Source organism: Schistocerca cancellata, chromosome 2, assembly GCF_023864275.1.
Source record: "Schistocerca cancellata isolate TAMUIC-IGC-003103 chromosome 2, iqSchCanc2.1, whole genome shotgun sequence".
Classification (NCBI taxonomy): Eukaryota; Metazoa; Arthropoda; class Insecta; order Orthoptera; family Acrididae; genus Schistocerca; species Schistocerca cancellata.
In genome coordinates, this window is record NC_064627.1 from 782,120,792 (window position 1) to 782,145,432 (window position 24,641).

Consider the following 24,641-nt stretch of genomic DNA (forward strand, 5'->3'; position numbering starts at 1 on the left):
ATAGGTGCTATATTTTCAGGCCCCAGTATTACATTCCAAAATGATATCACTTTCCATTGTAAGACATCTGACACCCATTCTGACATTGTCATATGCATGTGTGTAGAAAACTTTGTTTTTATGAAAAAGATATCTTATAAAATTACTTTTGCTTGTAAGAAAGAAATTTTCCTGGCAGAAATAATTTTTTTTTCTTGGTTATGACTCAAGCTTTTTCCAAGTTCTAGTGAATTCTGTTGGCTTTTTGGATTTTTTCCTGTCAATCAGTATTTGAAATTATTAATGATGACAGGTAACCTCTTTGCTGGGAAAAAAACTTATGTTTAACAGGTCATTTACCAGTCAACTAAAATTACATTGAGAAAACCTTCCTTTCGTGCTTCTCCTAGTTTTCTTTTGTTTTCACGTACTTTCTTATGTCATCCTGTGTTTTCCTTTAAATTACAGTATCTTGAAGCGTGGAGACACATTTTGTTGGAGAAATTTGCTATTGAAATTATCAAACAAATGCTACGTCATAACAATTTTTCTTTACTTTGACTGCTACCATATTCAGAGAATTATTTTCATATAGGTCCCACAATGGCTGCCGGCCTATTTTTCTAATATAATGATTTCCTATAAATTACTAAGTCATACACTGCATATTTTAGAAAAATATGGAATTAGGTACATCAAAAATTGGAGCAGAAATTTTTTTTTTCCTTCATACGTATCACTCTGCCATTATCATCAATTACTTGTTTTTCTTTCCCTTGTTTTGCAAATGTTTGCTAAACAGATTATTTGGTTTACTTATTGAGTTTTCACTACGTTATGTAAAGGAAATTAATTCTTCATATAAAATGAATCATGTTGATTTTTTGCAGGTGTTAATGACCTTTTGAAGAAGTGTGTCATTGTAGCAGGAGAGGATCATCTGAGTAAACAAGCAAATGAGAATGCTACTTTACTATTTCAGTGCTTAGTGAGGTCTATACTCTGTACAAAGAGTGTTTCAGAAGAATACAGATTATCTACTGAAGCATTTGAGTGGCTAATTGGTGAAATAGAGACAAGATTTCAACAGGCACAGGTATGTATGAAACAGCAGTACAAACTTTACAATTTCCTATTGTTCAGAAATTTGCCATATTTGTTTCATTCCATCACAATATTTTTTGGTGTACATGATTTTACTTAATTTTGTAAGTATCCTATGTTCATTTGTTCTATTCTTCCTGATGATAAAGTTAAACAGATACTCCCTTTCCAAACTAATGTCCTGATATTTTTCACAAGAGAGTGAGTCTTTTACCTGAGACACTATTCAAGGCTGATAAGTTGTGCTAGTCTCATTATGTACCATGTACCATATAAAAAGAATGAGGAAAAAGTTCATAGATGGTACTCTTTTTTTTTTTTGAATAAAAATGAACCACCTGCTTTGCCATTCAGTCCCAAAAATAATTTGGAACATAGTTTGAACTTAAGGCAACTGTTTAACTCTGTTTTATCTTGCTACTTGTCAGAGGATATCGGCAATTAAATATTGTTTTTAGTTTTTTACTTAACTGTAACAAGTATCGGTTAATTTCACTAATACCAAAGCATGCAATTTCATTTATTTAGGAGATTGTACCTGGAAGTGTGCTACAATGTTAATGCATCAGTAATTTTCCAGGCCCAAAGATGTTGTTAATTTGTCTTCATGAAGTATCAGCACGTTCATCTTCTTTTAAATTTAAGCTTAACTTTTTGACATGCAATTCCAGTTACCTGTACTTCCGTATTCGATTTAGTCTCTTCACGGTCAAATTGACTGTCTTCACAGTTACAATACTTCATGTGAGGCATCATCACTATTCATGTAGTTGTAGAATTAAAATGGGTATATGATGGGGACAATGCCAGCTTGTGTCTTCTAAAATGCTGCATAGAACAGTTAATTGCCACTATAAGCTAAAATAATGTCTATTACTCTGTTTGCATATTACTTTGGCTTCCATAGTACTTGCAAAGCTACAAAGCCAGACATAATCAATGTGTCTATTATTATTATTATTATTATTATTATTATTTTAAAGGCGATATACAGTTACCAAAAGTGATTAAATGCAACTCAAATATTACTGTTTTCTCAGAAATATTGAAGTACTTCCTCCATTCGTATCTAAATTGAAGGATTTGTTTTCGTGTAATGCCAGCACAATAACTAAATATAAGTTACAGAATTGTAAAGTGTACTTGTTCCATATGAACCATAGTTTTGTGAATTTGTACTGAGTTATGTGTATTTAATCTCTTTATAAGATAATTTGATTGTAATATGTTCACAGTGTAGTCCTGGTGAAATGGTGGGAGCTTTGGCTGCCCAATCACTTGGAGAACCAGCCACACAAATGACACTGAACACATTTCACTTTGCTGGTGTATCTTCCAAGAATGTAACCCTGGGTGTACCAAGATTGAAGGAAATCATTAACATCAGTAAGAAACCAAAGGCTCCATCATTGACAGTATTCTTAACAGGTGCAGCTGCAAGAGATGCAGAAAAAGCAAAGAACGTTCTTTGTCGTTTGGAACATACAACATTGAGGAAGGTATGAAACCATCCATCATAACCTGAGATTTTGTTATAGTGAGTATATAATAAGTCTGTGAATATGAAAGGGGAGTTTTAACAGCCTGTCAGTGGTGAAGAATGAATGTTTAAATAAGATAATACAATTTAACAATGTAGGAAAATACAGTGTGTTACTTACCATAAAGAAGACACACAAAGTTCTAGACGGGCACAATTAAGACACCTGGAGTTTATTGTTCGATAATACAATTTAAATTTAGTTAGGCTGGTGCATGATTTGTGAAAGTGGTGAAAAGTAATACTACTTTATAACTTTTATGACTTATTAGGAATCTGCCAGTGCTTTTTGATGGCACTCAGGCAAGACAATTTGTGAATTTTGGTATGTCTCAGCAAAAAGTTTCAAATACATAAATATTATTTATGAAAGGCATTTACTTTGTGAGTGTTGATGTCTTGTAGGAGGATTGCGTCTTTGTTTGGTAATTGCTTGTCAGCTAACAAAGGAATCGATGAAAACATCACTTTCGTAATATTGGAGGTAATGAGATTTTGGTAGGCCAGTACAAGAAATCATAAGTTGGTAGCCCAGCTATCAGACATGTCTTTTTTTCAAAGAACGTACATGACTTTTGTCCCAGCCCTGTGGCTCAACTGGGGTCCATAACTCTGGGAAACTAATAATATAACTTCATAAGCAGAACAACTATGTTAAATATCTTTGTGCGCTTGTTCAGCCTTAACGTATCCACTGTTAGGGAGTGTTGACTTTACTCATTTGTACTCCATTGTTGTATTAGTCAGCTATTCCTCAGTATTGTTTATGACTATAGTGCATCAAGCCAGTTAGATGATTTTCATGGAATAAATGAGAAAGATTATTGTGGAATAAATAAGTTACAGGTGAAGTGTATGAACAAATGTAACATACATTAAAAAGGTTAAAATACTTTTTTGCATCATTCTTTTCATATTTATCTGCAGTGATGGTAATAATTGATTAAATGCCTTTTTTATTACAGGTGACTGCAAATACTGCTATCTATTATGATCCTGACCCGCAAAACACAGTCATTGCAGAAGACCAAGAATTTGTAAATATCTACTATGAAATGCCAGACTTTGACCCTACTAGGATATCACCGTGGCTACTCCGTATAGAGCTTGATCGTAAGAGAATGACAGGTCAGTTAATGGATGTTACTTTCCTTCCACATTAAATAGCCAGTAAAATTGTTTACAAATCAGATTTGCACGGGAATCTTCGGCATAAAAAATTATTCAGCAGTGAAAATGACAACATGGTCAAAAACATAATTTGAAGAAAAATAACCACTACCATTATTATTGATGGCAAACTAATTGTTAACCATATTACGGAAGAAACTGTCTTTAGCTTGACTTTGATGAAAGTGAATCTCAGCTTATCAAGAAATGATACACCCAGTACTGTAGAGTTTTTTGATAACTTGTTCTTGGATCTTCCACATTTCTGTCAAGTATGGTGAATTTGTTGTCCATTTTGACAATGGGATCTGTATTTATTGTATCAATAAGATCATCTCATTGTAGACAGACACGAATCCATCTTGTCCATTGGTTCCAGCCGAATCATCATACATGTCCGTAACCTCATGTATTAAGGCTGCAGCCATGGGGCATTGTGAGTTGTAAGTGGTTGCCAGTTTCCAGAGTGTAAAGGGACTTGTGTAAGACCAAAAGGAAGACATTTGGAGCAGTAAACAGTCGTTTCCAGTGTCAGAATGGATTGACAGGAGTCTTATAGCATAGGAAACTCATGATATCTCTGCCATAGGAGTGCAGATCTAGCTGAAGGAAAGCTTTAGTGATATTAGCTGTAATGGCGAAACGTCGTAGGCGGCATTGTGGTAGCTCAGCCATTACTTGTGGTTGAAGGTTAGGACCAATTTCTAAACCACCATTAAGTGATGGTGCATCTTCTTAATTAGCAGATCCAGGAAAAACAGCTTTTTCACTATTTTAACGACTGAGTGTTGTAAACGTCTCGTAGGTCATTGCGTTTTAGTAGACACTTTTGCAAGGTAGCTGATCATCTTAAAGGATTTGGGAACTTTTTAGGAAGAATGAATATGGACTTATTGGGAGAACAACTAGCTACTTGTCGCTCATACTGGAAAATGCGAAGTGTATTTAACTCTTACAAAATTGTGGGATCACTCTCCCTCATTGAAGGTTTGTGTTCAGAGCTAATACCCATCTACTCCAAATTCCAGAAACTCCTTATGATATAATTTCGTTGGCTCTCGTGCTACGAGATCAATAACATTAATGGTGGTGTGGATTTTTGAAGCACCTGGCGTAATTCTGCTAAGTAATCAGCTGAACCTCGAGGACGTTAAGACGGAGATATTCACATGAGCAATCTGTCATGAAACGTTTGCCAATATTGATAGACTCCCAGAAGCATATTTGTGGAAACATTCATGCATTTGTAAAATGGGCAGTGGTAGGTTACATGCTTATTTCTTAATTATAGCATCTCATGCCACAGTTGAGTGGTGCTGAAGTAATGTGGTCTGTCAATTAGGCTTTGATAATTATTTGCCCGCCATTCTTTGTACCTCTTAAATTCAGACGGATGAGTCTGTGGGGCTAAGATATGGTAACCATGGACTCTAGTTGGTCAACCATCAGGGGCCGAGTGACAATCACTTGTAAATTCAGACTAGCAATCAATGATCTGTTAACATAGGTGGACTGGCTCCCAGCGTCCAGAATACAACGTATAAGGTTTTCCTCACCTGTGAGTCCTGCAACATAATTGCATACTGTCTGCAGGTAAATTAAGCCTGTGTGTTGTTTGTTTACATTACTCACTTTAACATAACACACAAACTGGGAAAGACCCAGCCACCTAAATTAAGATCTTAAAATCTCGAGAGCACGAAAGTATTGTTCGGCCATGGTGGTGGCGGTCCGGCCACCAGCTGGAAACGGCCTGGAGAACAGAGTTCCAGGGTACAAAGAAATGCAGCAGAGGAAAGGAAATCCAGTACAAACATGACTTTAGCTGAAGTTGAAAGTGACCACCACTCACCTTTTAACATTTTTTTTAAATGTTAAGGATAATAAGTTGCCGTCTCTTCATGTAAGAATAAATGATGAATGCAGCTAGCCGCTAACTTTGTGTAATGTCTTGTCTGTATAGACGTGTATCTGTTGCCTTTAAGATCCCTTCACCTTCACACATAAATCTATACAGTAAAGTAAGGGCCTCCCATTTGTCGGCTGATCCGTGATAAGACAGGCGAAAAGTTAGACTAATAGAGGATTATTAGTATTTTCTCTATTTTTATTCGCTCTCTCTCTTACTCCTTTATCTATGTACAGTTTTTAATATAATATTTCATTACGTGAAATCAGCCAAATAGAATCTTTGGTGGAGTCCTTCGTTTTGGTAATCAGCGGCTGGCTTGCTGTAAGAGATCTTTACATTTATTATTACTGTTAAGCACTGCATTCAGTCGGGAGAATCAATCGTGTGGACAATTTGTTCCTTTTACGAAAGATTGCGAATTCCAGATGTGTACGAAGCCTTTTTGGACAATTTAACACAGACTCAGTGATTGCAGGCTCTCTTCGACACAGCTGAAACTTCCCCACTAATTACAGGGCCAACGTGATCATCAAATGATTCAGAAAAAAACTCATTCGTTCATTCACTCCAGAATAAAAAAGTCACAAACCTTATTTATGAAGGAATTTGTGTATTCAATCCATCTCCATTACATGTCCAGATCTCCGGTGATTCCACGTCTTAATTATTTTCCGTTTACAGTCTCTTTTTCTTCAAACAAACCGCTAGCGGCACAAATGTTAATGGCTCGCTTTAGCGAGAAGAAAAGCAAAATATGTATCTCTCAGAAACACGCCAATCCCTCAACAGATACTACAGAAGCTGTCCTAGTTACCACTGTAACAACCATGGAGAATACATATATGCATCTCTGTTATTTCAAAGGATAAATGCACTAGAAAATACTTTGGCGTCGTCGAGCTGTCGCCGCATATGTTACGAGAAAATCAGATCAGATACTTTTCCAAAGTGAATGAATGTGGATGGTTTGATTGACAATGATTAATTGGTGCATGGTAGAGGGTATTTTCTGTGGGGACATAACAACCTCTTGGCTGTTTTGGGCCCTGGTCAGTAACTTACTGAAGGCAGATTGAAGCTGGACTGCTGGAATTGCTGCTATTTCATCTGAAAGGTTTCGTTACAATTCTTGAAGACTATGAGGATTGTTACAAGATACCTTAGATGTAAGGGTTCCCCGCACAAAATAATTACATACTGACAGATCAGGTGACCTGGGTAGCTAGCCAAGGCTGCGACCAGACTGACCTCTGCTAACAACTTTGTCAGGTGTGAAGAATGCGTTAATGTGCTCCAAGGTTTGGCCGCCTGTATGGGCAATTGCCCATCCTGTTGGAAGTAACTGTAGGTCTTTTCCTCCTCCATTAATGCTGCCACAAATGGTTTCAAAATGTTGGTAATGTAATGTGCTTCAATCGGCATCTGATGAAAGAAGGTGCAACCAATAATATGGCATGCAGACAGAGCACACCATACCCCAACTTTCTGATCATGCAGTGGTGTTTTGTGGAAGTTATGCAGAGTCTATGCTGCCCAGAACCTGTGATACCATGTGTAGATGTAACCAGTCAGGTGAAACCAGGCTTCATCAGACATAAAGAACAAATCCATGTCCAAGCCATTCATTGTTATCTCAGTGAAGGGCCACTCGTAAAACTGGGGGCACCGAGGAGCATCTGCTGGTTTTTATGCATGAACAACAGACACTTAGTAGGGATGCATGTGCAGGTCAAGGTGGATTATTCATCTGCGTGATCGAAGTAATGTGCTGGTCTCTTGAGACAGGCATCGGGTTGATTTGGTAGGACTCTGAAGCATTTTCTGGTGAACTGTAGCCACATTTTCTGGTATGCGGACATATTTCAGAATTACTTTTGACTTGTTCAAAGCAGATCCTGCCAGACGCCATTTTTGGACTAAGCATTGCGTGGCAAGCTTTTCTGGCACTTTGATATCACTAAACTTTTCAGTAAACAACTGACCACACTGTTTCCAGGAGTTTGTTGTCTTGTAACTTTCCACAACGAACACCTGCTGCTCCACTGTGAATACCATGTCCCCTTTGCACTGCTCCACTCCAACTGAGACGGCGTGCACTACACTCTGAACTGGTGTGGATAACATGGCGGTTGTGCATGTGGTTTGTGCGTCATGGAGTGTGGTTACATGCATACATTCACATCCAGTCATATCCTCCTCATCCAGGCCACTTTCATTTGCCCCATCCTGTACTTCAATTGTTGGGACTCTCAAAATATTTGTATGTTGGGGCTTCACTGTATGATTTATTTTATTACTAATTATTTAAGTAATTTATGTACGATGACATCTTGTAATTATTTCAGAGAGCTACTGAATGAATAAACAAATCGTTTCAATTAAAATCTTCTTGGTCGTCCACATCATTTAATTGCGATGTTACCTGATATCATTTATGTTATTTAATGAAACCAGTTGCATTTTGTCATTTATTATTTGCAATGACTAACCAATGTCAGGTAAATTAGGCTGTAAGATCACTAGCAGTTGATGTATATTACACAGGCAAGCCACTGCAGAGCACTAAAGCTGATGTACATGGCTCAATCTCTGTGACTGTAATGAGCCAAACATCTACTCTGAGCCTTATATTGCCCATGACTGGTCATCATCATATTGCTTCCTCATATGTTGCAAATGGCGTGTCTCACCTGGAATAATCAAATACGATTTTAACTTACCTCATTAATTCCACTCTTCAAAACCATTGTCTTGAACCACTGAACTAGACCTCGTTTAGCACTGTAGAAAAGATAAGACGTTTCTTGGTCATAAATAGATTTTTTATGGTTGCCTTTACAGAATGAGCAGAAACCTCTGCCTTTCTTGATGCAGTTTTTAAAAGCGTGGCCTTGCTTGAAGCAAAGGAAACAGTATTTACACAACTTCTGAATATTGAGGCACTCCTGTACCTCTAGTATGTTTTGACAGTCATGACATCAGTGACCCTGTTGTGTGCAGAACATGCAATACAGTTCTGAGAGCTACTAATTACTGTATTGCATTTACAGCAAGTCTGTTTAGGTTGTATATTAGGAGCTGAAGTGGAGGGTAGCATATTTGAATTTGGTTGTTCTTGTCTGCAAATCATATGAGCAGAGAGTGGACACTAGAAACTCCATTAACTTTAACACATTCTTCAAAGAAATTGTCTTTTTACATGGATTAGCCAGCAATGACAAATTTCTTCTGGGAAGATGCGCAGTATATATGGAATTAAGAGTCTGCCATAGGTATTGATGTCTTCCACCAATAATTTCAGTGCTGTATTTTTCGCATACATTCTATGAATGTTAGGTTTTCCAGAGATATGAAATGAATAGGCAAATTCACTGCCTAATAATCTAGGTGTGCTCTGTTGCAGCCCTGAAGAATTTTTTTGTATCCTCAATAAGTTAATGCGGTTATGGCAATGCCCTTGACAAGCATCTTAGATTCATCTTTAGAGAGAGCTTTGAAGGAAGACATTCTTACTAGTAATGGACAAAGAGAGTTTGCCATTGACTGATTGTTCCCAAAATCGAGGCCAGTTCTCCACATCTGCTGAGAAAGGCTGTAATGACTGTGTTGGCTAGGGGACCACATTATTTCCGTTTAAAGATGACATGGGTTCAGTGTGCTTCCTTTGGATACCATTCAATATGATGATTAGGGTGCACTTCGCTTTATCTGTATACTCCTCAAACACCATTATATCAATATTGTAATCCTTCTCAAAAAAAAAAAAAAGTCATTTACAAATATTTGGTCATCCAGCAGTATAATAATTGACAGCATGTCCTCCAAACGAGCCTTGTGTGTAAAGTCAGAGAGCAGTGTCTCAGCTGAGAATGCTCCAATCACGATGATGAATTGAATAATATTCGATTTGTTGAGTTCACTCTCTTTTCAGAATATTGAAGCGAAACACTGTGGTTCGTTAAATGTGATGATGCACTCCATGTATGATCTGTCACTCCATTTTATGCGTGTCGACTTACCTTCCTACTAATTTTGGGTTGCCGTGACATGTATATGTGATGCTTTTTATATTAGAGAGCAAATAATAGTTCTCGTAAAGATTCTTCAGTTGGTCCATAATTTACATTCTTGCCAGTGTCACTTTTCTCCTCGACTTCCATGGCACTGCCACACCATGATGCCAAAGCATTAAGCATGCCTCCGCAGTAGGCGGAGGCCTGCATTCACCATCATGCCTTGCTAATATGATATGCTGTGATGACTTACTTTTGCATCTATCTGCATCTACATCAGACAAGGGCTCAAGAGACACTATGTGCTTTCACAGCGACAAGAACATTTATTTATACCAAAGAGAAGGAGCCATACAAAGATATTATAACGTATAATTCTACTGTGCTGCAAATGCTAGAATATTTTACCTATCTTCTAAGGATTCTTATTTTAGTTGGCCGAGCATTTTTTGTTACATTTTCAGTTGGGCTTTACCAACTTGTTAAAATTCTAGCAGTGCATTTTGAATTAGTTTGATGTCTGGTACCATGCCTACTTGATAAGGACTCCAAACATGGGAACAGTACTCTAAAATTGGTTGTACTAGTGTCTTGTATGACCTTACCTTTGAAGATATGTTCTTTCTTCCCAGAACACTTTAAAAAAAATCTAATAATCATACCATTGCATAATGCTTCTAAGTATTACCCCTAAATACTTACACAAAATGATGTGCTCAAGACATTCACCACTAATCTTGTAATCTCATACTGTTTGGTTCTTTCACTTTGTTATACGCATTCGCTTTCATTCATCCATTTTTCAATAGAGCTGCTATTCACACCCGGTTCAAATTTTGTCCAAGTCTTTCTTCAGTTTTTTTACAATTGTCCTGTGACATTACTTTCCAGTAGCTATTAGCAAGAGCTAATTAGTTGCATGTTTCATGGATCATTTTGCACAATAGATCATAATGATGTGGAACAAATCGCTTTAATTTCACATCACGAATTAATTTGTACATATGGTTACATTTTGAACATTCACAAAGGTTTTTTTTTTTTTTTCCTCCTGTGAACATTTTCACAGTGCTGCCGATCCCATCTGATAAATTTTTCATGTGTATTGTGTGTATTGGAAACATTAGATGTCCTGGGATCACAGCTGATTTTACTTTTGTTTCTTTGGAACATCCAAAGTCCAGTATAATTTATAGCATTCTATTGGTCAAATATTCCTAAACCCAATAAAATAATAGTGAACGCACTCTCCGTATGTTTGTTTCTTAGTTAGTAGTCAGTGATGTGGTACATTTCAGAAATCTAGAACTACATTATCTACCTGTGTACTTGCATCTGTTATTAACAAGATGTTGCATATGAAAAAAGGTGGCTGTGTTTTGAATGAGTGGTTTTTCCTGAATCCATGCTATTTCTTGAGAAACTTGTTATCTCCAGGAACTTCTTAATGTTTGAGCTTAGACTGTAATACATTCGAAGGTTCTGCAATGGATGGACATCAGTGATATCAAGGTTTATATGCCCCGGTAAATCTGGGAAAAACCTGGGACTTTTTTAGAATTTCAGGAATTTTTCATTGTTTTAGTTCTCAGTTAAAAAAATTAACTGGTAAGAACTGATACTCTAACAAAGACTTTTACTTCATCCCATTACTGCAGCAATAAAACATGAACAAGAGAATAACACCAAAATAAAACTTAAGTTGCAAAGAAAATGTGCCATTGACAACAGCAAAATATAGTGCACACACAAATGTCTGCCAACAGAAAAATGTGTCAAAATGCTTTAGGATGAAGATTATGAAACACTTTGTAACAACGAATTGCTTTCAATGAGTGTGATGTCACAACTGTTTACATTTCTAACAGCTCGTGGGAAAATATTGTGAATGGTGGTTTGAGAAGAGTTACTTTCAAAGTAAATTCTGTTTATTTTATTTATTTATTTATTTATTTATTGTTCCATGGGACCAAATTAAGGAGAAGTCTCCATGGTCATGGAACGAGTCAATACATGAAATTATAACACGATATTAGAAACAGATAAAATGAAATATAAAAAAAAACATATTCAGGTGACAAGTCGTAAGTTTAAATGGAGACAATCAACAATGTAACACTGGAATTTGCTTAATTTTTTAGCTCTTCCAGGAGCTCCTCGACAGAATAGAAGGAGTGAGCCATGAGGAAACTCTTCAGTTTAGACTTTAAAGAGTTTGGGCTTCTGCTAAGATTTTTGAGTTCTTGTGGTAGCTTATTGAAAATGGTTGCAGCAGAATACTGCACTCCTTTCTGCACAAGAGTCAAGAAAGTGCATTCTACATGCAGATTTGATTTCTGCCAAGTATTAACTGAGTGAAAGCTGCTAACTCTTGGGAATAGGCTAATATTGCTAACGAAAATATGCGAAGTAGACTACTGCAAGATAAGCAAGATAAGTTACGTTATGTGTGAGAATGTGCAGTGAACTTCTTAAAAATTGTGGAGTGTTTGACTCTCATACAAAACATTTTGATGACCAGCCACTGAGAAAAATTTTGGGCCCAGATGATCAGCCATTTGTGCCATTATTTTAAATTTTACTGGCACATTTGTGTTTGATATATCTTAAACTGTAACACACACTAAAGAGACCAAGCTTCAAGGTTAGTTTTTTATATTTATTTTAATTCTCTCATAGAACACAAATTGTGCAGTAACAATTGCAAAAAGTGTAATTATCGTTGGGAAAAATAGGGTGGGGTGAGACCTTGAGCAATTTTACATGCCATTACCTTTTCTAAGAGAAAGTTGAAGTGCTCGATGGAACATGTATTTGATCAGGTAACCCACAAAATGTTCGGTGCACAGTGTTGAAATTTATAATACTGCTTGTGACCCTCAGTAAAGAAATAATGAAATTTTTGATGACCAGTAATATTACATGTGAAAGCTTAGCTTTCCTTGTAGGTATACTGTGTGTTTCTTAATTTAAATCATTAAAATTTTCTAATTGTGGGTTGACGCAACTTTAATGTTGCTATTGGCTGGTTACATCACAAGTCCTATGCTCTGAATATCTGCTGTCACTGGCTGGTGAGATCATGTGGCTGATCTAGGATTGGCTGACAAAAGCACATCACAATCTCGATTTCATTGCTTCGGAAGCTACCTTGCTCTATTTGGGGGAATTTGCATTCACTCTCTCATAATATATGAAAATATGCAGTACACCTGTTGCTGTGCTTCAAATATCTTTCCAAAACATGTTTTTTTTTCCCCCCTAAAGTACCAGGAGTTCGATGTTGGTTAATAAAATGTACCATTGAAAGCATTGGCAAGTTTTACAGCTCCGGGGCAAAGCATATAGTGACTTAACGTGGAAAAAATGTCTTTCACATGAGATATAGTATATTTTCACCCAGGGAAAAGGGTTTTGTTAATTGGGAAATCGGGGGGAAAAATCCTGGAAATTTTTGTCCACGTACACATCTAGAGTATTGGTCTGGAATTCTGTGCATCCTACCTCTCACCCTTTTCCTAGACGCAGGCATGAAACCATTCTCTGTTTAAGAAATTCTCAATAAATGTGAGCTAGGAAAGGAACTAATTCCACAGGGAATTCAATGTAAAATGTAATTAGAAGTCCTGTCGGGAGGCAGTGCCACACACTGTGCATTTGAAACCAATCATGTGGCCCATTAAGGAACTGATGACACCTTTTGATGATTGTAACAAACTACGTCAGCATATGCACATTACTTATTAATTTTATTTCTTTTTGACAGATAAAAAGCTGACTATGGAACAGATAGCAGAAAAAATAAATGCTGGTTTTGGAGATGATTTGAACTGTATATTTAATGATGATAATGCTGAAAAATTGGTTCTCCGCATCAGAATTATGAATAGTGATGAAAATAAGTTTCAGGAGGAAGGAGAAACCGTTGATAAAATGGAAGATGATATGTTCCTCAGATGTATTGAGGCAAATATGCTGTCAGAAATGACTCTGCAGGTAAGTGTAAAGGAAAAATAGTATCGGTTTGCTGCGTTTTTAAATGGCGGAACTATAGTATTTATCATTTACTACTAAAGTTTATTTTCACTGAATGTGTGTTTTCCTGGGGAGGAGAGTTCGATAATGTGTACTTTGAATGTATATTTAAATTATGGTTTCATTTATGAAACATAAATTAATAAATGTCACTTTGTAGAAGTGAGGAAAAAATATATCATCCCCAAAAAGGGAACGTAATCTTTCTGAGCCACTATGTTTTTATTGCTAATTTGTATTTGAAACACACAAAGCATCATAATTGCAGCTACTACTGGAACTTTTGTATGTGTCCTGCAGTCACAGATTTCAATTGCTCACCACTAGCACTTTAATCCTTAATGGTTGAATGTTTGCATGAATTGGCACAGAGTTAAAAATTTGATATAATTATTTACATTTGAAAGCTGACTTTGAAATGAACATAAACAGTCTTGACTGCAACAAACCTTTATTTTTGTGGCTAACGGTTTCTGTCTGTTACTGAGCAGGTGATATTTGTGGGGTTTTTAACACCTGTTCCATTCCCCACCACCACCTGCCATCATGATATGAGGTCTGAAGATGGCCAGTAACTGCAAAAATAAAGGTTTCTTGTGGTTGAGGCTGTCTATGTTCATTTTCAAGTTCTAAGAAAAACTGCTGTTCTCCACAAGAAGTATTCTCCAAAATTACTGAAAGCTGTCTATTACTAAAGAGAAGAAAATTGTTAAAACAGCAGATTATATTTATCTTCTTTTTACTGAATGTGCTCAGCATATTATAGTAAGTAGAGATAGTGGTACCAGGGGGTTTGGTTGGATTACCTCTTTCCAGTCTCATCATTTGGGCAAATCTAATTGTTGTGGCAATGAGTACAGTTCTTATGGAATTAGCGACTTCTAAATACATATGCGGTTAATTTAAATAATGTTGTTTCCTTGGTTTTTGTTCTTTAATTTCTGTTTTTCTTTACAGGGTATTGAAGCTATTGGAAAAGTGTACATGCATCTTCCTCAGACTGATTCGAAGAAAAGGATTGTAATTACAGAAACTGGTGAGTTCAAAGCCATTGCTGAGTGGCTTCTGGAAACTGATGGAACAAGTATGATGAAAGTACTCAGTGAGAGAGATGTAGATCCTGTCAGGACTTTCTCCAATGACATCTGTGAAATTTTCTCTGTAAGTATGTTTTATTATTTGTGTGTGAATGTTTTTATGTATAGACAGTTTGAGGAAGTACATTTTTGAACGTTCTTACAAATAATTTTTTTATAGGTACTGGGTATAGAGGCCGTGCGTAAATCAGTTGAGAAGGAAATGAACACAGTTCTGCAGTTCTATGGTCTCTACGTAAACTATCGACATCTTGCTCTTCTGTGTGACGTGATGACAGCTAAAGGTCATTTGATGGCTATCACTCGTCACGGAATTAACAGACAGGATACCGGAGCGCTAATGAGATGTTCCTTTGAAGAAACTGTTGACGTGCTTATGGATGCTGCTTCACATGCAGAAGTTGATCCAATGAGAGGTGTCTCAGAAAATATTATTATGGGGCAGCTGCCGCGATTAGGCACAGGTAAGTTGACAAATCATGTAGATATTGACCATGTTCTGTGGTTAATTAAAAATGATATTGAGAGTTGTTTTTTGCCGATCTGGATATAAAATAATGACATAATAAAACAATCTCACCTAGTCTGTGAGTATATGCTATTTGCAAAGTACTCATAAAAGTAAAGTACACATTGTTGTTCTATCCAATTGTTCTATCTAATCATCTGTGTTGATCTAAAAATGAAATTTACAGGATTCTAGATGAGTGTTTACCACATGGTAAGCATGGAAAACAAATGCCTACTTACTATGTAGTAACAGATAGCTGAGATATACTGAAAGATTCCTGCAATTTTAGATTTTTAATGATGCTCCACGAGGAAAGAGGGTTGTAAGATTTGAAAGAAACTGTTTTTTTTTTTTTTTTTTTTGAAGAGACTAAAAAGTTAATGAACACCTTGTGCAGAGCAACACACAATTGGATAAGGATTATACAGAAATTAAAATTGAATTTCCAAAACTATCTATATTGTACATCTCTTCATTGCTGTGACATACTAAATAGTGATTCAGTCTTTTAGGCTGTGCAGCATGCAGTATATTGTTGATTTTATCAGCTGCATGCCCAGTGTCTGGCTTGACTTAACCCTGCTGTTATCTTCGGGTCAGTATGACCTGAAAATAAATTTGTTCTTCCATAACTTTTTAATATTTAAAAGGTATTGCTCCAAACTTTGATGAAAAAAAAAATCCTTCTCTTAACCTTGTAGAACTTAATTTGTTACACTTGGGTTCCTCCGGTTAGTATTACCTGGGGGCTTAAAAAATTCACAGAATGTGGAGATATCATAGTCAAGTTTATTTCTACGTGCCTGAAGTAATTTTTTTTTTTTTTTTTTTTTTTTGACAAAATAAATGTTGAAATGTGTGAAGGTTACATAACAGTGCAAATCACTGTTTGTGTTCAAATTTTTATAGCACATTGTCTCGCTAACAATTACATTTTATTAACTGTTGTGTGCAGACACAATTCATGTATGTATTGTAGCAGTTTCTATGTTGCTATCATGACAATGAATCCTTTCTGATGGGGCAATTGGAAGCATTAGTTAATGCATCTGATAGCAAGGAGAATATTTCTGAAGAAGAAAAATGCACTAGTGATGACATCATTCATCAGATGGAGAAGACGTTTCAGGAGTTGATACCTCAGATGACAATGTTTAAGCTGTTCAACTGATTCAGTCTAAAGACAGAAAGATCATGTGGAGTCTAGAACCATTTCCGCAAACTGGAAGAGCATCTAGTGCAAAAATTATATAACTTACTCCTGGTCCGGCGAGATACGCTGTCACCAGAGTGGAAATGAAATCCCATGCTTCTTGACAGAGCATAGCAAAATGATGCAGGAGACCCGCACCACTGTACTAGGCGAGGTGCTAATGGAGGTGGTTTGCCGTTGTCTTCCTCTGACCATAATGAGGATGGGTGGTGGTGGTGGTGGTGGTGGTGGTGAAGAAGACGACACAACACAAAGTCATCTCAGGGCAGGTGAAAATACCTGACCCGTCGGGAATTGAACCTGGGACACCGTGCATGGAAAGCGAGAACACCACCGTGTGACCACGAGCGGTGGACATAAATCATAACATGAGTCGGCAAAGAGTCTGTGGGATCCAGAAGCAGGTATAGCCATCTTTTCTGCTGTAATGTTGCTGAAACGGTTCTGGTGCATGTCACGTGTTACAGTTTGGTGGCAATTCTGATTGAAGAGCACATACAGTAAATGACAAGTTGGCACCTATAAGAGTTTTGTGGGATAAGTGGCTGGAAATACTTTCGAAACCATATAATCCAGGCACAAATGTAACTGTGGAAGAACAACAATATATAATGAGCAAACCCTCAAAATATGGGGTAAAAGTGTGGACACTGTGTGTTAGTCATACTACTTATGCTACAAAGATGCAAATCTATACAGCAAAATTACATGGGCAAGCGCCTAAGAAAAATAAAGGTATGAGGATTGTCGTGGATCTGACACATCACATCATATGCATCAGGCCAAGGACTTATCAAAAGATATCTTACAATACTGGGAACAGTAGCCTGAACTCCCTAATAACATATCAAGCAAAGATGGTGTACACACTTCAAAGTTCTTTTTTGTTACGGGTACCGTAGTTGAATTTTGTGTTCCAAGAGAGAACAAACAGGTTATTCTGATGAGCACAGTGCACAACAGTGAGCAAATAAGCAACAGAGAAGACAAGAAACCAAAAATATTGGACTACAATGCAAGTAAGGGAGCAGTTGACGCATTGGATCAACTTATTGGCACATACACATGCAAGAGGAAATCCAACCACTGGCCAGTGATCATCTTCTACAATATACTTCTGCCTACAATGCTTTCGTGTTGTACAGAAAAATAAATTCGTGGTGAAAAAAGATATTCTTTACAAAAGAAAAATATTTCTCAATGAATTGAGAAGACTCCTAGCTACTCCTTACATTGAAGCTAGAAAAATGCTGCTTTGAAATTTACTGTGAGTGGCTGTTGTTAGAAGAACACAACAGGAATTCCATCAGCACCAGTCTCTAATGGTGGCAACCGAAACTGCATATGCGCCAGATGCAAATTATGTTCATCAAGTTGTAACAACAAGACGGCAATGAAATGTTCAAATTGTAACAAATGTGTTTGTAAAGCTCACATCAGAATGCCACTGCCCAAATTTTCGCATTCTGAGCCAAACTCTTTTCTTATTTTTCCTGTGCTTGACTATTTACGCGCGAAGTAAAACTCTGTTGCCCAACAGCTCTTTGAGGGCAGACCTTATGTCATCGTAGAGATTGGTGGCACGCGATTCTGTAAAATTTATTTGAATTGTAAAAATTATAATAATTTTTAACAATTTATGATCATCATGTCCTTTAAATATCATAAAATCATTATGACCTGAAAGAGCATATGTGTATAGCTTTTCTAAGAAAGGTAGCAGGGTTAATATAGTTGTACTTCTGTTTACATTTGTGATATATTCTATGATAAGAATAAAGAGGAATGAAGATACACAGTGGTTCCAGTGCCAATCTGCCAGTCTTATAGAGATTTTGTTGTGGTTCACAACAGAGGTGGGTAATTAATCGTAACACTGACAAGTTGGAGGCCAAAGTGTGCTCCCATTTGTGTTGCCAGGTGTGTGTCACGCAGTAGTAATCTTTTCTGTGTTTGTTTGTTGTTGAGATAAAGAGATTTATTATTGACATAAAGCAAGCACATTTGAGAAAATGTTAAAACATCTTGACTCCTCTGATGGGAGGACTTCCGATTTTATTCTTTCTCAGTGGTATCTCCTTAATATTTGATGACTGTGGTCTGTTCATTTACCTGAATTCAGTGTCTGGGCTTAAACAAATGAATGTTTAGAATATATCAGTTTGTACCGATGTCACATGACACTTGTCCACTGCTTTGAATTGTTTGGTTGTAATGTAACAATTTTGGTTGTTTGTTTTTGTTTCTTGGTGGTATTTCAGGATTATGTCACAGTCAAAATACATCTCTCCTGTTGCAACACCTTGATATCATCATTTCGGTGATCATCATAAATACTATTTCTCCTCATGGACGTGTCCGCCGCTCGTGGTCTCGCGGTTGCGTTCTCGCTTCCCGAGCACGGGGTCCCGGGTTCGATTCCCGGCGGGGTCAGGGATTTTCACCTGCCTCGAGATGACTGGGTGTTTGTGTTGTCCTCATCATTTCATCATCATCCAGGAAAGTGGCGAAATTGGACTGAGCAAAGATTGGGTAATTGTACGGGCGCTGATAACCACGCAGTTGAGCGCCCCACAAACCAAACATCATCATCATCAGCCATTTGAGCCAGTCCTTGAACAATATCAACTCCTCATGGACGTCTCTTCATTTGTGCTCCAGTTTTCAATACCCATGTAAGGTTTGAGAATTGTTACAGTGTCACCTGACAACTTCAGTAGCTGGTTTATTACTTGGTACACCTGTATAAACTAAAAAAAAAATCCAGTTTCATAGTTAAATTGCTTTTAGTCAAAAACACTTACGTTCAGTGCATGCACTGCTTGCAGTATTTATAGAGCATCTTCTACTTAATTTCTGAAAAGCAAACAATGGAAAATCCAGGATGGAATGTAACAATACCAGAGAAGGAAAGTTGCTACTCACCATATAGCGGAGATGCTGAGTTGCAATAGGCACAACAAAAAGATTCACACAATTAAAGCTTTCGGCCATAAAGGTGTTTCAGGAGCTTCTAACATGCAAGGCAAATCACTTTCCCCTTGTCTTACTTATCTTTGTCATCATGGTCGGTTTCACTCCTGAATGGTTAGAGAAAATGGATTTGGGGGGGGGGGGGGTAGGATTAACTTCCTCCTTAGATAATGAAGGGCCATCATTAGCTGTACCCCAGTGGAAACTTCAAATTGAGAACAAATAAAAATAGAACTCATCCCCTGGAAGGGTCCTTCTCCACCTGCTGTGCGAGCATGATGAAGTAGTTCGAAAGGGAATTGCTGTTGCTATGGTAGAGAATGCTGCACGCAATTCCTGATCGTCGGGCAGTATGCGTGCGGTGTTACAAAAGTTGGAACACCCTGTGGTCCGCTATATGGAAGGTACCGATCATTGCTTGTGAAGTTCACCTGCTTCTCTGAAACACATTTGGAAACATCGAATTATTAGATGATTGTTTCCAAACGCTTGGCCGGCACAATCAGTTGATTTCACTCCCTGTAATTTCTACCTGAAGGATGGGGTTTACCAGGGGAACATTCACACATGCTGATCCGAAGTGCGGCATAGCAATAGAGTTGGCCAGCACACATACGGATATGCTTCATTCTGCAATCCTGTGCTTTCAAACTCTTCTGGATACTGATGGGCGCCATAATGGTACCGGTATGGATTGGCATGATGTACCATAGCAGCACATTAAAAGTGTTTCAGTTGAATTGATTCTGCATTATTTCTCTTCCCCATGTCCTTGACATTAATGCTACCAAGATTGGTGCTCGTATGGTAATTAGTTTCGGTGTTTAATGTGTTTAAGAGGGAAAGTTTAATTGTAACCACCTGGTACACATCTTACACACATACGACTTCTTTATTTTTGGCTAGGACAACATCCTCAGTGAAGGATGATGTCCCATAAATAAACTAATAATGTTCCTATCCACCAGTTCTGACTAAGGTTTTTGAGGTTTCCCATGATTGTAAGTGAATGCTGTAACTGGTAAGCCCATTCCACTTATTCTCATATGGGATTCGCCATTTGCCCCACTATCAACATAACTGATAGTTGGCTGAAGAGAACTGCGACCCTTTAATGGGGTGGATCTGGAACAGCTCGCTCTACTCCTTGGAGCGCAGAATGAGGAGATTAGAAAAGAATAATATATTATTATTATTATTATTATTATTATTATTATTATTATTATTTTGAGAGTGTGCTTCCATATCTCCTAACACAGTAATTCAGTGAGCACCACAAGGCTGTAGACATTGGAAAACATCTGCTATTTATGAGTTACAAGAATTTATTTTTTAGTACAACTAGCAATTGCCTCAAACAGTATAAAACACTTCTATTGGTATGCAGATATTTGGACGAAAATGTTGAGGCTCTTAGGTGTGTAGAACTCCCACTTATAATTATGTTTAGTTAAGAAATATCCTGTGCAGATATATGCATCACATGGTGAAAGGTTGAATGAAAACACAGCTGTTACATTCCTCAGTAACTTAAAAGTTTCAGCTGGAAGTCTTTTGTCAAGTCACAAAAAAAGTGTTTTCACATCAGTTTTCTATTTTAATCATATCAAAATTCAATAATTCATGCAGACTCTGATTGTAAGATAAAAAGGTGCACATTATTGTAATATGAATGTTGAAATAAAGTTTGTCAAAATATTGTGTTACAGGTGCATTTGATTTGTTACTTGATGCTGACAAATGCAAAGCAGGAATAGAAATACCAATGAGTGTGGGAGCTGGCATGATGGGAGGAGCAGGAATGTTCTTTGGTAGCGCAGCAACGCCATCAATGAGTCCACAAATGACCCCATGGAACCAAGGAACTACACCTGCATACAACAGTGCCTGGTCACCAGGTATTTTTCTTGGCATAAATTTCTTCTTTAAAGGTTAATTGTGCATTAAGAGCTGTGAAGACTATGGTACAGTGTTGGTGGCCAATAGTCACTTGAATAACTCTGGTAAACTGATTATCCCCTAAATAGTCTGTTGACTTCTGCATGTAAATTAAAATAATGCCCACAAAATGTATTCTGAAAATTTGACACCAAATAAGAATTTGTGAAATCAATTCATTAAATAATGTAACTCTTTGTTGTGGAAAGCACAGAGACCTTTACTCAGGAAATGCAAGTAGGAGATGAGTTGGCAGAGCCCAGATATATGGTGTTTATTCACACATGTTTGCTTCAAATTACACGAGGTAGGACAGAAGTAGTGTACAAAATGGTCAAAGAAATCTTAATAATGGAGGAGAAGTTGTCACTACGTTTCTTAGGAACTGGAATACAGTGATAGGAGAGGCCAAAAAAATTTGTTATAATAAGAGATTATGGGTTGAAGTGGAGAATGATAGAGGTTCTAAACATATTAAAGATAGAAAGGAATTAATGACATCAGCTGCTAGTGGGGATTAATTTAAATCAACGGGGAAACATGAAAATTTTTGTGGGAATGGGATTTGAACCAGGTCTTCTGCTTACTAGGCAGATGTGCTGTCCACTCCGCTATCTGGACACAGTGTTCATCGCAACTGCACGGACTACCCTAACATGCCTCGTGTCAGACCCAAATTCTCAATTTATCCACACACTACTTGATGTTGTGCCCCTTGCCCATCATCTTCATTACTCACGGCATTTCGCTGATCCCTGTAAGAGTTAAAGTGTGGTGTGCATCTGCACTGAAGTGATCATTTGGTCATCATCACGTTAATTGTGTACGTGGTGTCTTGGACGTGTCCAAAAGAATACACACCACGTTTTGTGGAGCCCATTACGTTGATTTTAGGTAAACAATCTTTTTCAAGCATCCTGAAAGGAAAAGGTACGCTTTGGGCTAAGCCAGGCAATGCTGATCATTCCTAAAGTCTCAGATGTAAACAGAGTCATACTCTTAGGAGGAAATGGAATTTAATTAATCGAAGAATGGTTTGAGTCAAAAAGTATGACAGCTGTGGGAATTTCATGGTAACAGATTTTTTGGCGATCACTGTGGTATAAATAGAAAATATAAAAATGGTAAATAGCACACCACAATAGAGGACCAATGAAATTTTTAATTTGAGGAAACAGTGTGGTAATAGTTACTGAACAAATACTGATCTCACCTTTCAACTATTCTGAACTTTCGGCGTGATGTGAATTTTTTCCAAAGTAAACTAAAGAAGCATTTATTTTAGTTTTATTTTGGAGATTCTTTTCATTGTAAACACATTTGTTGTAATTGTTGTTTATTCTTTACAGTTCTTGGCAGTGGCATGACCCCTGGAGGTCCTTGTTTCTCACCATCAGGAGCAAGTGATGCAAGTGGCATGTCACCAGGCTTCTCTCCATGGTCGCCAACGCCAGGAAGTCCATCATCACCAGGACCTGCAATGAGCCCATACCTTCCTAGTCCTGCATCTCCCACATATGCTCCTTCCAGCCCAGCTTATGCTCCAACATCACCAAGCTTGACACCCTCCAGCCCACATTACAGTCCAACAAGCCCTTCATACAGCCCCACTTCTCCACACTATTCACCAACAAGTCCTTCTTATTCTCCAACTTCGCCTTCATACAGTCCCACTTCTCCTTCCTACAGCCCTACATCACCATCCTACAGCCCAACATCTCCATCTTACAGTCCAACATCTCCTTCTTATAGCCCAACATCACCATCTTACAGCCCAACTTCTCCTTCCTACAGTCCAACTTCACCATCGTACAGCCCAACTTCACCATCTTACAGTCCAACATCTCCTTCGTACAGCCCCACCTCTCCATCCTATAGCCCAACGTCTCCTTCATATTCTCCTACCAGCCCATCCTATTCACCCACAAGTCCCTCATATAGTCCTGCTAGTCCAAGCTACTCTCCTAGCTCTCCAAATTACACTCCTGCTTCACCATCATATTCTCCTACCAGCCCTTCGTATTCACCAAGCTCACCCAGGTATTCACCAACAAGTCCCAGCTATTCCCCCAGTAGTCCCAAATATTCACCAACATCTCCATCCTACTCACCAACATCACCCTCTTTTGCCTCATCCCCTCAGTTCACACCTGCTTCTCCTCAGTATTCACCAAGCTCTCCTGCTTACAGTTCCACTTCACCTTCATACTCACCGAGTTCTCCAAAACATACTCCCAGTGGATCCACACGGTACTCACCGTCATCTCCAAATTATTCACCTACAAGCCCTCTGTACTCACCAACAAGCCCTCAATACTCACCTGCTGCAAGCTCAAAGTATTCACCTACCAGTCCAACATACACCCCTACATCACCCAACTACAGTCCATCATCACCAACATACTCACCTGGAGGGGCTCCTGGCTACTCTCCAACTTCACCAACATATTCACCATCGTCTCCTTCCTATGAGACAGATGATTAAAAGGTCAGTACCTGAAGCTCTCATTTGATGCCAATGCTTGGTCTCTTTCTTAATGATTTTTACTTAGTTAATACATAAATAAATAAATAAACAAATGTTGTTGCAGATGTAAGAGTCAGATATGGTCCATGTACACTGTGGGTGTGTTCTTTCTGGCTTTGCTGTTACTTATTTGCTGATGTAGCAGCACAATTTATACACTTCTCAAGATTTGTCCGATAACTTTGCTGTACGGTTTAATGGCAGCTTACATTCCCTATCAGATTTGCATAACTTAGTTGTCACACACATATTCCTACAATAAATATACCAGTTAGAATTTTAAAAAAGAGAGTAAGGGGAGAGGGAAATTGAAACATTGTTAAATTTTATTTTTTGTGATCTTTTTTTCCAGGTCTGCAGCATCCATCTGCAAAGAAACAAATCAGAGACACTTTGTATTGTATTTATATAATTTTATACTGATAGTAGATATTATTAAATTAAATGTGATTTTATTGTATTTCTGTGATGGAATTCCAATCTACATATCCAATGTTATTTAACTTAATAGTTGAATATTTTTTGTTGCATTTTATATGCTGCATGTCCATGAAGACATGTGTTTTTTACTTGAACACTCTCTATTTTTTATGTTTGTTAAAGTACAATGTCAAATATAAATGTACAGT

The 24,641-nt window shown here is 37.6% G+C and overlaps 1 protein-coding gene across 1 annotated transcript in view; it reads left to right on the top strand.

Moving 5' to 3' along the window:
* Positions 1–24,638, top strand: part of LOC126162633 (DNA-directed RNA polymerase II subunit RPB1) — a 46,434-nt gene extending 21,796 nt beyond the window's left edge. The window contains exons 18-26 of the mRNA XM_049919261.1: positions 870–1,075; positions 2,319–2,582; positions 3,589–3,751; positions 13,485–13,714; positions 14,711–14,914; positions 15,011–15,314; positions 21,257–21,445; positions 22,835–23,973; positions 24,365–24,638. Of these exons, the coding sequence (XP_049775218.1) occupies positions 870–1,075; positions 2,319–2,582; positions 3,589–3,751; positions 13,485–13,714; positions 14,711–14,914; positions 15,011–15,314; positions 21,257–21,445; positions 22,835–23,970 (2,696 nt within the window). The 3' untranslated portion in view covers positions 23,971–23,973; positions 24,365–24,638. The remainder of the gene's footprint in view (positions 1–869; positions 1,076–2,318; positions 2,583–3,588; positions 3,752–13,484; positions 13,715–14,710; positions 14,915–15,010; positions 15,315–21,256; positions 21,446–22,834; positions 23,974–24,364) is intronic.
* Positions 24,639–24,641: the final 3 nt, after the last annotated feature.